Source organism: Platalea leucorodia (genome assembly GCF_965183815.1).
Source record: "Platalea leucorodia genome assembly, chromosome: 7".
NCBI classification, from domain to species: Eukaryota; Metazoa; Chordata; class Aves; order Pelecaniformes; family Threskiornithidae; genus Platalea; species Platalea leucorodia.
In genome coordinates this window covers 7,195,449-7,208,691 of record NC_138829.1, presented here as the reverse complement: position 1 = coordinate 7,208,691, position 13,243 = coordinate 7,195,449, and the positions used below count along the sequence as shown (strand labels likewise).

Sequence of the window (13,243 nt, the reverse complement as noted above, 5' to 3'; positions counted from 1 at the left end):
CCTGTTTGGCATTAGCATATTAAAAGGTCTTCACTAGAAAGCTTAGAAGTATGTGATTAAGTAACTACTGACATTAAAAATAGGTGTATTATGAATCTGTGATTATAATCACTGTGAAAAAAAAACCACAAACAGAAAATGTGCTAAGATAATGAATCATATGAATTAAAACCTTTGCAGACTCAGGGCAATGTACAAAAATATAACAGCAGAATATGGGTACCAAAGGCAGTGGTCTCGTGTGAACCATTCTGCAGTCACTACAAGGTTACTATGCAGCAAAGTGAACTTTGTGAAGAAAAAGGAGATATCTTCATCTTCTGCCAAAAAAGAAGACGAAGAGAGAAAAAAAAAATTTGTGCTGTGACTCTCCATGAACCGATGCAGACCAGCGTGAAGAGAAACCAGCAGCATCAAGGGAAAGAACTGCACAGAGCAATGAAATCACTGAGCAGAACAATGTACAAATTAATACCCATGAAATGCTTTAGAAGGCTACAAGACAAGAAACCAACTTGCAAGTTAATGAATAGGTGCTGATATATATGTTCTCCTTTGGGCAGGAGGATGGCAGTGGTAACTGTTCTCTTAAAAGGCTAGGAGCATTTTCGTTTGAATCACTTATTGCTGGCCAGCTAGTTGTTGATTAGGCTGACTGCAAAACACAGATTCCTCTTCTCATACCAACCATTTTCTCTGATTAGTGGGCTTTCATAGTTCACCAGTTACACAGACAAGTATCATAGTTAAAATTTCCAAATTAAGCGTTCTCATCAATCACCTAATAGCACTCAACTCTTTTGAAGCCCTGGTCTTGATTTCTCAATTAGAGATTATATTTATTACATAGAAAGGCTGACATCTTGAACTGTTCTTTGGCATATATCACGTTCATTCTCTCTGAGTTTGTAAAATGTTTGGGAGAGCTTTAATTCCATTATTCTGTAATTCTGAGTTTTTCTTCAATGTGATTGAGAAAATACCTTGTAATATAATTCTTGGAAAAATACTTATAAAGCTGTTCTCGACTTCTAAATGTAAACGTGTATGAAGAGTCAACCCTGCGCTGACCACAACCTCACAGGCAACTATTAGTTACTAGTTATAATGGCAGCTAGTTATTAAAAGTCCTACTTCCAAAAGGACTTGCTGGCACGTGCCTGATTACAATACTGAACATGGCTTCAGTAGAGAGCCCTGGTAAATACCATGGTAGCAAACGCGATTCTTCATATGTATAATCAAATACACTTGATTCTTACAGTGAAGATAAAGTCATTTAACCTTTGGGCTTCTTTATGCTACAAGGAAGAAACAACTGCTAAGGAAATGGGATTTTTATTTTGACTTAAGAATTTTTTTTTTTTTCTTTGCACTTTAGTAAAAAAAATGTTATCTATTTCGCAGTATGGATCAAGATAAAGATTTTTTTATCTACTCAGATGTCTACTAACAATGAAGTAGAGAAAGAAGACAAATGATCTTTCTTGTTACTGCAATTTGGACTATTTTGAGCTTCAGTATGCAGTTTGATTTTTCTTTCAATGGTTATTAATTATGCGCATGGGGTTTTTTCAATAGTGTTTTTGGGGAGGGAAGGGAGCAGGTGTATTGCATATGCATAAAGTTTAACTGCAGGCTGTTTTGGAAGGTTTTGTTACTTAAAAAATACATGTCTTAAGAGCTTCTGAGTCCTGTTTGTAACTCTGCCATCAATACATTCTTCTGAACAGATATGCATTGTAAAAGAATGCTTTATTTCATGGAAAGTCAATTTTTAGAAATATAGAGTTGTCTGCTAGGCTCTACAGAAGCACATGGAAACTGACTCCAGAAACTTTTATAAACACAATTTGGCATCCCGAGTTCTGTAAAAAAAGAAGAAAAAAAAAAAAAGAAAAGTTTATGGCATCTAACTCATGACCTCAGTGGCAGCAGCCTTGTTCAATTCATTTTTGAATGATGATTGTGGTAAAGTGGCCAAATAAGCCATTGATAAAAGTGAAGCAGTTTTAGCCAGGGTTCTATGCTCAGCTCTGTTTTTATTTCTCCTTGTTTTTGTGCTCTCTGCATCTGAATTTAAAGATACACCAGCCATATACACATCTTATTTCCTGTAGTACTCATTCTTGACACAGGTAATAGCTATAATTACTGTAATTGAAATACAGATTTTTTTTTTTTTTTTTTACGTCTTTTATTAGTCCTTGTTTTTTTGATTGATGTATTAGGTGATATATGGTTTATACAGTTTGTTAGGTCTCAGTCCAGCACAGCACTAGGTGTATATGTAACTTTTCATCAGAGTTATTTGACTGAGGTGCATTCATGGTCTTACGTGATCGCAGTTGTATATGTATATTAGTTTAATGTGTTGTTAGGTCCATATATCTTAACAGTGCTTCTGGTTTGGTATTTTTTTAGTAGTGTTGCTAATTTTACTCCACATTACTTTATAAAGTGCATCCTACATTTTATCTTATTTTTATTTATGGAAAAGTTCAAGACGAACTAAAAGACGGACTCAATTCTTCATTTGTTCTGAATAGCATTGTTTAGTCAGCTATAAATCAGATGTAGCTAGAAGCACAGAGGCGCTAAGCAGGAATGCCAGAGAGAAAATAAAATAGAACTCATTATTTTAAAAAATGATAAATGTCCCTGTGCCAAATGGCCACTTTACCCTGCATTGTTCTGCTAACCTTTGTCTTTTTTTACACTGTAAAAGGCTATTTACCCTACACAGATAATTACCCCACAAGTGAAAACACTTGCTGCAGTTTTCTCTTTTGTGTGTGTATAGTGTGAGTATTCCAGACAACCTCAGAGAGAGAAAGTGTTTTTAAATGTGAAAATGTGATTTCAGAACTACAGTAATGAAGTACTTTTATCAAAGTGTGAAACCCCAAAATACTAATACTTTTCTTTGATACTGACTAAATTTAAGTCAGCAATGTTCTTACGATTGGCTTATTACTACTTTGTGTCTTCTGCCTTCAGCGATATGCTCTGTCTGATATTATTTAAAGAAAACTTCAATTTTTATCAACTGCTGGAGCTGAAAGAGGTAGAACCTCTCTGGCAGCATGCATCTCCCTTGAAAACTCCACATATTTGAAGCAGTTGTGTTTTATGATTTCCTTTCTTTTGCAATTGTTAACTTAATTTTTTTTAACTTTTTTTTTTAGGATATTTGAAGAGAGTGAACATCCATCTTTGCTAAATGAGAAACATCAACTGTATAAACCATTACATGTCCCATGCATTCCTCGGAAATTAGTGCAGTCTGTACAGAGTATTAGATTCCCAATGCAACGAACAGAAACAGGTGCAGTGTGTTTAATGATCTTTCTGTGAGGATCTTGGATTATTTTTACGTAAATGAATGGAAACCATGATAACAAATCTAGCGAACTGCTCCTACTGTGATAGTTGAAGTCAGGCTTTCAATGTAAGTTGGGTACTTACCTGTCTTTGTGTTCTGAAAATCTTCTATGTCCGATTCCTCTCTTTTCTGTGCAATGAGTAAAGTAACATGACAGGTATACCTGATGCATAGTGTCAGAAAAATCTCAAACATACCTTTGGCACTGTTTGTGTAAATACAGTAAATATTAACTGAGTATTATTTGCAGTGAATTGATCGATACTTTCATATTTTGTGATAATTTTCTTTTAGCTCTCTATTAACAGGAAAATTTATAAACTTTGTTCCCGAGTTCAGTTCAACAATGCCATGCTTTGAATACTTAATCCTACTGACAATATTAAGTAATATTTGTTAATTTAGGGAGAGAAGAAAAAGAAAAACCTATGGAACTTGCAGTGGCCACTAGCAGTTCCTCCAGCCTTGCAGAAAATTCGTCACAGGTATGCAGATCTCCCACTGGTAAAAACATGAGATTATATAATCTGTTTTATGTTGTTGTTTAAATTTAAAACACTTCAAATATACCTAGTGCTATTATATCTTACTTATAAAACTTGTTAACACTGGAACCGGGATGCTAATCTTGGTAATCTGCTATTACTTGGTAATCATAATAAAAATCTTTCTTTGGTGCCATTTCTAATTCAACTGAAAATATGTATGTTCTTACAAAGTGCAACTGGTAGTCATAGTCAGCATTCTAATGCCAAGCCATCTGAGGCGGACCATCTATCCAATTAATTTTGTAAAATAGTTTTTAAAATTTAGAATAACCCTTGTAGATTCACTTGGTCGTATGGAGCAAATTTCTGGAATTCTAAAGGAAGAACATAATCTTCTGTTACTGATTAATTGTCAGTCACCTACACCGTAATGAAAGATTTCATAAAGGACTAAATATGCAGGATGCTATACAGGACCACCTACAGGTAACAGCTCAGTTCTGAAGTTCAACCAGAAACAAAAATCTAGGCCAAGAGGAATAAAACTACGAGCAGCATTGCTTTGTATGCTTGAGGAGTCCACAACTACATTTTCCATCTCCCACCCCATAAACAAATAGTTCCTATGGCACTTTATTGAAAAGGTGAAGCGTATTGCAGCTTAATATCTTAAATATACAAGCACAAAAAAACCCAATCCAGAAACAAGTTGGAGAAACAACTAGCACAGTTATGAAACCCAGTAATAAAATCTCATTAAGTGCAAGAACATTCATAGGACCAATAGATTATTAAGGTATAAAAGGAGTACTCAGATAAGGTAAGGCCATATGAGATAAAATAAATAGTTTGCAACTATGTTCGCTGTGCAGAAGCTTGGGGAAGTTTCTATACCAAAGCCTTTCTTTGTAAGGGCCATCTCACTGGATCTATTTAAAACCAAATTTTAATGAACAACAAAAATTGTCAAGTAAAAAAATAACAGAATCATTTGTGATTTTCTTAAGAATTTCAAGGGAACTGAAGGATGAAGTGAGTGACCCACTAAATGGTTTAGGATGGAGTCTGTGGTAGAAGAAGAAGAAGCCTTCATAAGATAAGACAACATGAAGGGCAACGGCTAGACTGAGTGGAACAAGACCAGGAGAAATTTAAAGCAATTCTGATTTGTCAGTGGCTGAGGGAGTTGAACATGATAAACATGATGGAAGGGCTGTTGCCAGGGTAATCCAGAGATGAGGATGGGAATCTGGGACCTAGGGTTCCACTTAAAGAGTAGTGGGAAACAGTAAGTCAAGGTTAAGGGAACTTTAAGAAAGTGTGATAGCAACAAGGAAAAGAAGACAGAGCCTGAGGAAAAATAAAAAAGATTGGAAGAAAGGAGGTTGCTATGCTTCAGAAAAGGAGCGCTGTAAACTACAAGAGTTGAGTGGCAGACAGATTCTGCATAACCAGCCTTTTTGTCCCCCACCCCGAACTGAATTCAATTTGGTACATTTTGCAAATTAAAAACAAACAAGAACTAGCAGCTCCCTGTGAAATACTGTATTATCTGATGCTAAGGCATAGATTCCTAGTGCCACTCTGCCCTTAAGGCACAAATACATGCAACATACGTATAAGAGTTTGGGCTTCTGATCTGATGAAAATCATCTGTGTTTTCTGCAGTTTTTCAGTCCACACAGGAGACATTCACTGATAACGTATTCACCCACTTTGGCCTTCGGGGGTGGAGATAGGCCTGGCTCCAGCCCTTTCTGTGTTGTCAAGCAGGAGCAAGCTGGTTGCAGTAGTAGAAAAACTGGATAAAGTTTGTAAATTGTGTAATGTTATTTGTATGACAGAAAAGTTGATTATTCGCCTCTAGTCATCAATGCTGTGAATGAGACTTTATAAAATAGTATAGAGGTTGTTTTGGGTATCATGCTGTTAAAATGTAGGTAAAGCAAAGGTAGGCAAAAAAGGTTTCATGTTGCCTGACCTCTAAAGAGAAGTTAAAAGAAGGGATTTCCACAATCTAAGGAGAAATCAGAGTAATATTGTTGAAGTGACAATTTCATATGCTGCCTCATTTGAATTTTTTGCTATGTTTTAGACAGTTATTGACACTGCAGGGACTAATAACCCACAAATTGCCCAAGCTGCATCAATACCAAGCTTACAAAACCAAATGCAATTCAGGTAACTTGTCTTAATAAAGTAGTTTTTGTTTCTTGAGATTAAGGTTTGTGGAAATAATCCATATTCAGACAAACAGTAATTTTTGTCTTTTAGACTGGTAATTCCTCCAAAGCAGACAACTCCTCATCAACAGTTTGAGAGTGAAAATGCAGTAATAGGTAAAGTACCACTGTTATTTTTTGATAGGAAGTGCAGTTACTGTATGCTGGATCACATAATTATAAAAGAGAAAATTCTAGGGGTCAAATTTTCATTCTGGTATTAAGTCACCATTTGTATTCCTTTTCCACCTTGATTATTTAGTTCAAACTTTGAGTATAGCAGACAGGCAGAGTCCTAACTTAAATAGAGACTGAACTGCTTAGTAATGTGGGATTCATTCTGCATTGATCATTGCTGATGAAAGGAACCTTCCAGCATCTCTTGTAAATCCATGCTCTAGTCTCAAATTACTTGGGTAAAATGAAATCCAGTCTGAAAATCTGCCCAGAAGGCATAAGAGAATGCAAAGAAAAGGGATATAATAAACTCAGTAATTTAGGAATCTTGAAGCATCAGATTAAGACTATTAAAAATGAAAATTAACTTGAGAAATACATGCAGAATGCTTACAGAAAAAAACCAGGGTAGTTACATACACCTATAGTTTTTGAAATCACAAGGCACAGAGCTTCAGTTTAAATATATTTTTTTTCTAATTATACTGCCAATTTAGATGCATGTCAAAAAATATAATCTTTTTTTTAATAAATATGATTCTAATTATGTGTCCTGAAACACAGGATCTTAACCTGCAGTGCCTGAAACATTGCACGGTCTGAAGCTTAGAGCACAAAGTCTGATTACATTCTTCTCATTTCTCATCCTGGCTTTTGCTCAGTTCTTTAAGATACACTTCGTCAGTGTCACATGGATGCGCTTTTTGTATTGTTTCTGCCTGGTTTCTATTGACTGGTATTAGCAGTCTCAGAGGGCAGTAGCTAGATTAGACAAAAATAGCACTCTCAGGGAACAATAGCTAGGTTTGAAGAACATACCAAATCATATGAAGCAGCCTAAGCATTGCTTTAATGATAACGAGTAAGTGGCAGAATGAGAGGTAACTGTTACGGACATAGTCACAAAGTGGGTTATTACGAAAACTACAGAAAGAACGCGTCCTTACCAATAGCAATGCCAAGTTAGTAACCCTTTTTCAAGTATTCTTTCCCACAATGTATTTTTTATTTAGCTGTTTAAAATGCTGTTATAATACAAGCAGTGCTGTCTATTTTGTGTAGCAAACCAAGAGGCCAAATGCGGTGATACAGAAGCAGAAGACGAGCCAAAGGATTCTTCGTATATACCTCAAGTAAGCAAAGCATTTCTTATGTCATAAGTAATTATTTTATTTTGGATAGTCAAAGTATCTTGACATATTTGAATCTATTGGCAAGAGGCAAGTCTCGGAAATTGGCATAGTAACTCATGGTAAGGCACCCAACAGGTGAGAAGCCAATCAATGCCTTCTGATTACTAATATAGCGATCATTGGTCTTGATCATGTTAGTGTTCTGTAGGGTTTTATGCTACTTTAACAATAGGCTCTTTAGGATGACTATCCCATGCACATCATATAAATTTTATAAATTGGTGCATATCATTTTCATCAGTGTGAGCTTATGAGACATTTTAAAAAAATATGTGCATTTGAAACTCATTTCTCCCACAAAACTATAGTAAATAGGTTCTGTGCTGGCTACGGAGTCTTTATGGCTCCATTGGCACTGCTTTTCCTAGCTGTGCCGGAATGTGAGAGCAAGCTCACCATGCCATAATATTCAAGCCAGTTGTGTGTACAGCTTGCATATATAGGTGATATTGAGATGTGGTTTAACACCAGCCAGCAGCTAAGCACCACACAGTCACTTGCTCACTCTGTCCACAGTGGGATGGGGAAGAGAATCAGAAGGCTAAAAGTGCAAAAACTTGTGGGATGAGATAAGGACAGTTTAATAGGTGTGGAAAAGCTGTGCACGCTAGCAAATAAAATAAGGAATTCATTCACTCTGTCCCACCTGCACACAGTTGTTTAGCCATTTCCAAGAACATAGGCCTTCATCACACACAACAGTTACTTGGGAAGACAGATGCCATAACTCCAAACATCCCCCCCCTTCCTCCTTCTTCCCCGCAGCTTTTATTGCTGAGCGTGACGTCATATGGTGTGGAATATCCCTTTGGTCAGTCGGGGTCAGCTGTCCCAGCTGTGTCCCCTCCCAACTTCTTGTGCACCCCCAGCCTGCTCACTAGACAGGCAGCATGAGAAGCAGAAAAGGCCTTGACGTTGAGCGAGTGCTGTACAGCAAGAACTAAAACATCTCTGTGTTATCAATGTTGTTTCATCACAAATCCAAAATACAAGCTATGAACTCAAGCAAAACCAGTACACAAGATCAAGTTTGAGATTCTCTTCATCTTCTGGTTGGCTCACTACAGGCTGATACCTGTAAGCAGCTGGTGGAGAAGAATGTCTTTAAAGCAATATTGAGTCTGGTGGAAATTGCTGCACAGAATCCAAGTGTACATTCTCATTTAACATTTTCTGAGGAAGAGGAAATGTCTCAGTCAACTGAAATATATTCTGATGGTGATGTTCCTTTATTTCATTAGGGAGTATCAGGAGGATTCCAGTGTGACTTGAGTGAAATAGTTCTTTTATTCAAAATCAGTGTTTTCAGTCAGTTCACGAGTTTATTTTTTGGATGCAAATTTTCATATATAGTTTCATTCACAAGAAGTCCATTTTAAATTAGATAAATTAAGGTTACAGTTTTAAGTATGGTGAATATGTTACTGTGAGCATTGTATTAAAATCCTTTTATTTTTAATGAGAATAAAAATAACTAACTAACCCCAAAACATATAATGAATATATTTATACATAAATGGACTGATTATACTTTGGGAAATTTTATATGCCATAAACATTATTTTATATTTCTTTTTAATAGGACATGCAAACATGTTTTAAGTCAAATGAAGATAATCCTGACACAGCAGAAGAAAGCACAGAGCATTTTCTAAGAGCACCTGAAACACCTGAGTTTGTAGGAACACCTGATCCAAAGGGGAAGAAAAGCCAGTTCTCTAAAACACCTCCATTTGACTTGTACGATTTCAGCTTTTTGATTTTGAGCAAAGTTGTATTGATGTTTATTGTATAAGCATTTCCGCTGTTTTTGACAGATACTATAGAAAGACTTCTCTAGAAAGCTCTTCTGAAAATATTCAGGTTTTTTTCTGAGTTATGCTAGGTAATTTATTAGATTTTCTTCTTACAGTATCATTTCCACTTGAAGCTGTTTTGAAAGAGAGGGACTCTGCTTAGAAATATATGAGACACAGGTTCTTTGTAGCTCCTTTGCTAAAATTGTCTTTTCCTGCAGAAATATTTGTTACACTACTTCCTATCTTTAAACAGTTTTTTTGGTAAAAGGGTAGGGAATTGGTAAGAACACCACCTCACTTTGCTTTAAAGAGTTGTGTTACCCATTCTGTGTTGCAAGAAGAAATTATTGATGGAAGCTATGGCAATCTAAAAAAGTGACAGAACAGAAAAAGAAAAAGAGAGAACAAAAAAGCCATCTATGCTACTTCTACAAACTACTAACGTAGTTTCTTCCTTTCTGTCTTTACAGCATTCACAATTTAGGTTGTGAAGAAGGAACATCAAAATCTCCAGCTTTCTTTTCTCTCCTAAACTTCTCCCAGAAGTCACCTGGCTTTAATTTATTTGATTCTTCTGTGTTTGGGGCAGAAAATTCATCTGATGAGGTAAAAATGAGGACTTGAGAATATTAAATATCCACAAAGCAAAATAAGCTGAAAACCCAGCATTGACAGTGAATGCGGTTTTTCAGACTGATTATCTTTGTAGCAAATAATTTTTTTTACTAGCTTGCTTAATTTTACATTTGATATCCTTTGAAAATGCTTATCTCCTTTCCTGGTGATCCCCCTGTGATGACTTCTGACCAAGTATGAATCCTTCCCATATGGGCAAGATTGGATCTTGTGCAAATATACAGGTGACTAGATTCGCAAAAAGGCTTCTGGTTCAGTGTTGTGATGCAAAACCTTAGGTACCCTAGCAGAATTCACAACTCGCATGCCTATCCTGTGTGGTTTTGTCTTGCTGAAGTGGGGAATCAGGTACTTAAAATTTTATTTTTTCCCCTCCATTTTTCACTGAATGCAGAACACTGAGAAAAGGAAGAAAGGACTATCTATTAGGAATATTGAAGAGCAAATATGGATTAGCTATACTTAAATGGAGGAGATAAGTAGGCAACTAATTGGAACAGGGAGTGGAATCCAGGTCTTCCTTTGCAGGTTCCCTAACCACAGTGGTCTAGAGTAATTTTTACTCTCCTGGGCTAATAGATAATTGGGTATTCAGGACAGCTGTGTGTCAGCGCACAGTGCAGTGGTTAGGTGTCCCTCCCTGGCAATGCAGATTCAAACCCCATTATGCAAATGAGGGATTTGAACCCAGGTGTCTCCTATTTCAGCGGGTGTGTTCAATCTTGCGGTTACTAGATAAAAACTAAAGGAGAGAAGAGGGAAAGCACCATTTTATTTTGTATTTGGTAAGATATGTGTTGTTGATATTTCCCAATATCAGCTGTGTGCAGGAGAGGATAGACTGGTGAGCCATTTGTGAACTGTTTAGGAATGAGGTAGGTATTAAGGCACCTAGTGCTGTTAGAACCCATGTTATTTGTGCCTGCTGTGTGGCAGAAACCAAGAATTTCCCAGCTTCTGGCAGTCATGTGGGATTCTCTGAAGTTAGATGGGAGTTTTGAACGTCTTCATTTGGACTTAAGTATCTGTTATAAATTCAGCCTAAGAACTCTTCTCGGGAGTGACAAGTGGTTATTCTGCTACTCTTTCTGGCAATATCAGGTCATGCTCAGTAGGCAGTAATTATACTGTTGCTTAGAGGTTTTCTAAATTGTCACAGAATGAAATAATTTTGAACTGTTTCCATTTAAAAAACAGCAGGAAGCCAGATCAGATTTTGGTCTGTTCTCAATCTCATGTTTTTTCCCTGACGAAAGGAGGGAGTGCATTTGCAGATGTAAATCTGCAAACATCATGAAACCTATCTCATCAAAGAGTTTACCTTGCAAATTTAGGGACTGAAGCATACATTTAAAGGCAGATTTTGTGAAGGCTGCTAACATGCACTGGGATAGTGTCTTTCTCACCAAAAGCAAATGAACTGATTACATATCAGCAGTAGAGCTTGTCTCTTGTCTTTCTCATTCATTAAATAAAATGACTGTTTACATTTCAGACAGATGAAAGTTATTCTGTGGGAAACTTGAACCCTCTGTCCCCACACAAAGATATCGGTAAGTCTGAAACTCGGATGTACTTGTGTATGCCATCTGTCTTCCACTTGTGCTTATATGATTGACAAGCTCATGATCCTGCTTAAGAGGACACCTTTGGTTGTCTAAAAGGATGTTCAGTTGTGTTGTTGTAGTTCAGTGGTTTATTGTGTTCATTTGTGTTTTGACTAACTTAAATCTTTCCCAGCACGTTTGACTTCAAATGTATGAGATATCATGAAAAAAGAGGTATGAGAAAGAAAGAAATAGGGATAGTGTTAAGTGGGTTTGAAGCAAACTGAGAGGCGCTGCAAGGGAGAAGAAAAATTGGAAGCGTTGAAGCTTTTTCACTAATAAACTAAACAGTTCTTGTAATGTAAAAATCTATAGTACTTGATAAATACTATTTAACTTAAAGCTACCAGCTTAGTGTTGGAAAGAGTACATCTGTTGGTTTTTTTCCTCCCTCAACTAAAATGAAAATAAAGTTTCCATTTGGTTAAAGAAATCTCGATAGTAAACTGACTTCCATCAGTTTAAACCGTTGGAGGTACACAATGTAAAAAATAGCACAAGTTAGAGAGAGGAGAATCAGACTTAATAAACAGCATTTTCCATTCATACTAAGTGAGCCACACACATTTATACATTTTGTGTGAAATCCTGACTTTACTGAAATGAAAGGCCAATTTTTTGTGATGTCAACAGGATCCAAACTTACTCTTGATCAAACACTTTTCTGAAAGGCACTGTAATCTAGTCTTTTTTTGAGCTTCTGCAAGTGCAAAGCTACTTTTTTGAAGTGGATGAACATAAGGTTGCATGCATATGTACCTGTTGTGGAGAAAAGTGTATGAGTTCTGCATTACTGGATATAGAACTCGGGTGTTTTTCTGTCGGTAGCTTTGTTCCTCCAGATGTTTCAGTGGTTGATCGCATTGTTTTTTAGAGAAGAAAGAGTCTGAAAAAATATATCAGTTTACAAAGACCTCTGTTGCTTAGTATTGAAAATATTTCACCCAGTGTATCATACAGAAGTGTTTTGTTGTTCTAAATCTTTCAAGTACTTCACACTTCATTCTGTGTAGATTCTAATCATGCCCTCCTTGACGTACCATTTCTAGCGCAGAAATAAACACACAGCTGTAGGCTGATACTCAGTGGGATGTTGGGATTACAATGTTATTAAAGAAACATATGCTGAGTGCAGTATTCCTTCAGTAAGATTTAATCTAATAAGAAATATGTATTCCATATAGGAAGCTTGTTTGGGAAATCAGACAGTGAGGATGCATTTGCCTTTCCCTTCCCCTCGGAATCGATTTCTCATACATTTGGAGATGGAAAAGATGACTTTAGTTTTCCATTTGCATTTGGACAGGATCAGAGATCATCACAGTCTCCTTCTGTGAAAGGTTTTCATTCTTCCTTACAAAATACAAAGCCATTTACATTCTTTTGAATACCTTTGAGTTTCTTTTAAATTCTTTTCCTACTTAGCCTTGACAAATGTTTTCAGTTTCTTAAGTTAAAGTACAAAGCATTTAATCTTCTCCTTTCATTTCACGTAAGAATACATCATTGCAATTGCTGCAAGAGCATGTGTATGTTCATCAAGCACACATGCTTTGAGATGCAGCTTTTATTTTTCTTATTTTCTAAATGTGTTGTTTCCATAAAATGTTATGATATGCTTTTGCTAAATTGGCACTTACAAGCAGCAGAAATATCATTTTACCGTAGTGTTGAATTAATTCAATATCTGTGAGAGAGCATCTAACCTTCTAGATGAGTACTTTCAGCCTCTGATA

At 36.3% G+C, this 13,243-nt stretch overlaps 1 protein-coding gene across 1 annotated transcript in view; it reads left to right on the top strand.

Moving 5' to 3' along the window:
• LOC309593016 (protein SIX6OS1) overlaps nt 1-12,894 on the top strand; it is a gene marked incomplete at both ends in the record, with an annotated part of 30,576 nt that extends 17,682 nt beyond the window's left edge. The window contains 9 exons of the mRNA XM_082317081.1: nt 3,189-3,328; nt 3,791-3,870; nt 5,969-6,054; nt 6,148-6,212; nt 7,335-7,405; nt 9,048-9,205; nt 9,735-9,870; nt 11,396-11,453; nt 12,692-12,894. Coding sequence (XP_082173207.1) covers nt 3,189-3,328; nt 3,791-3,870; nt 5,969-6,054; nt 6,148-6,212; nt 7,335-7,405; nt 9,048-9,205; nt 9,735-9,870; nt 11,396-11,453; nt 12,692-12,894 — 997 coding nt within the window. The remainder of the gene's footprint in view (nt 1-3,188; nt 3,329-3,790; nt 3,871-5,968; nt 6,055-6,147; nt 6,213-7,334; nt 7,406-9,047; nt 9,206-9,734; nt 9,871-11,395; nt 11,454-12,691) is intronic.
• Nucleotides 12,895-13,243: the final 349 nt, after the last annotated feature.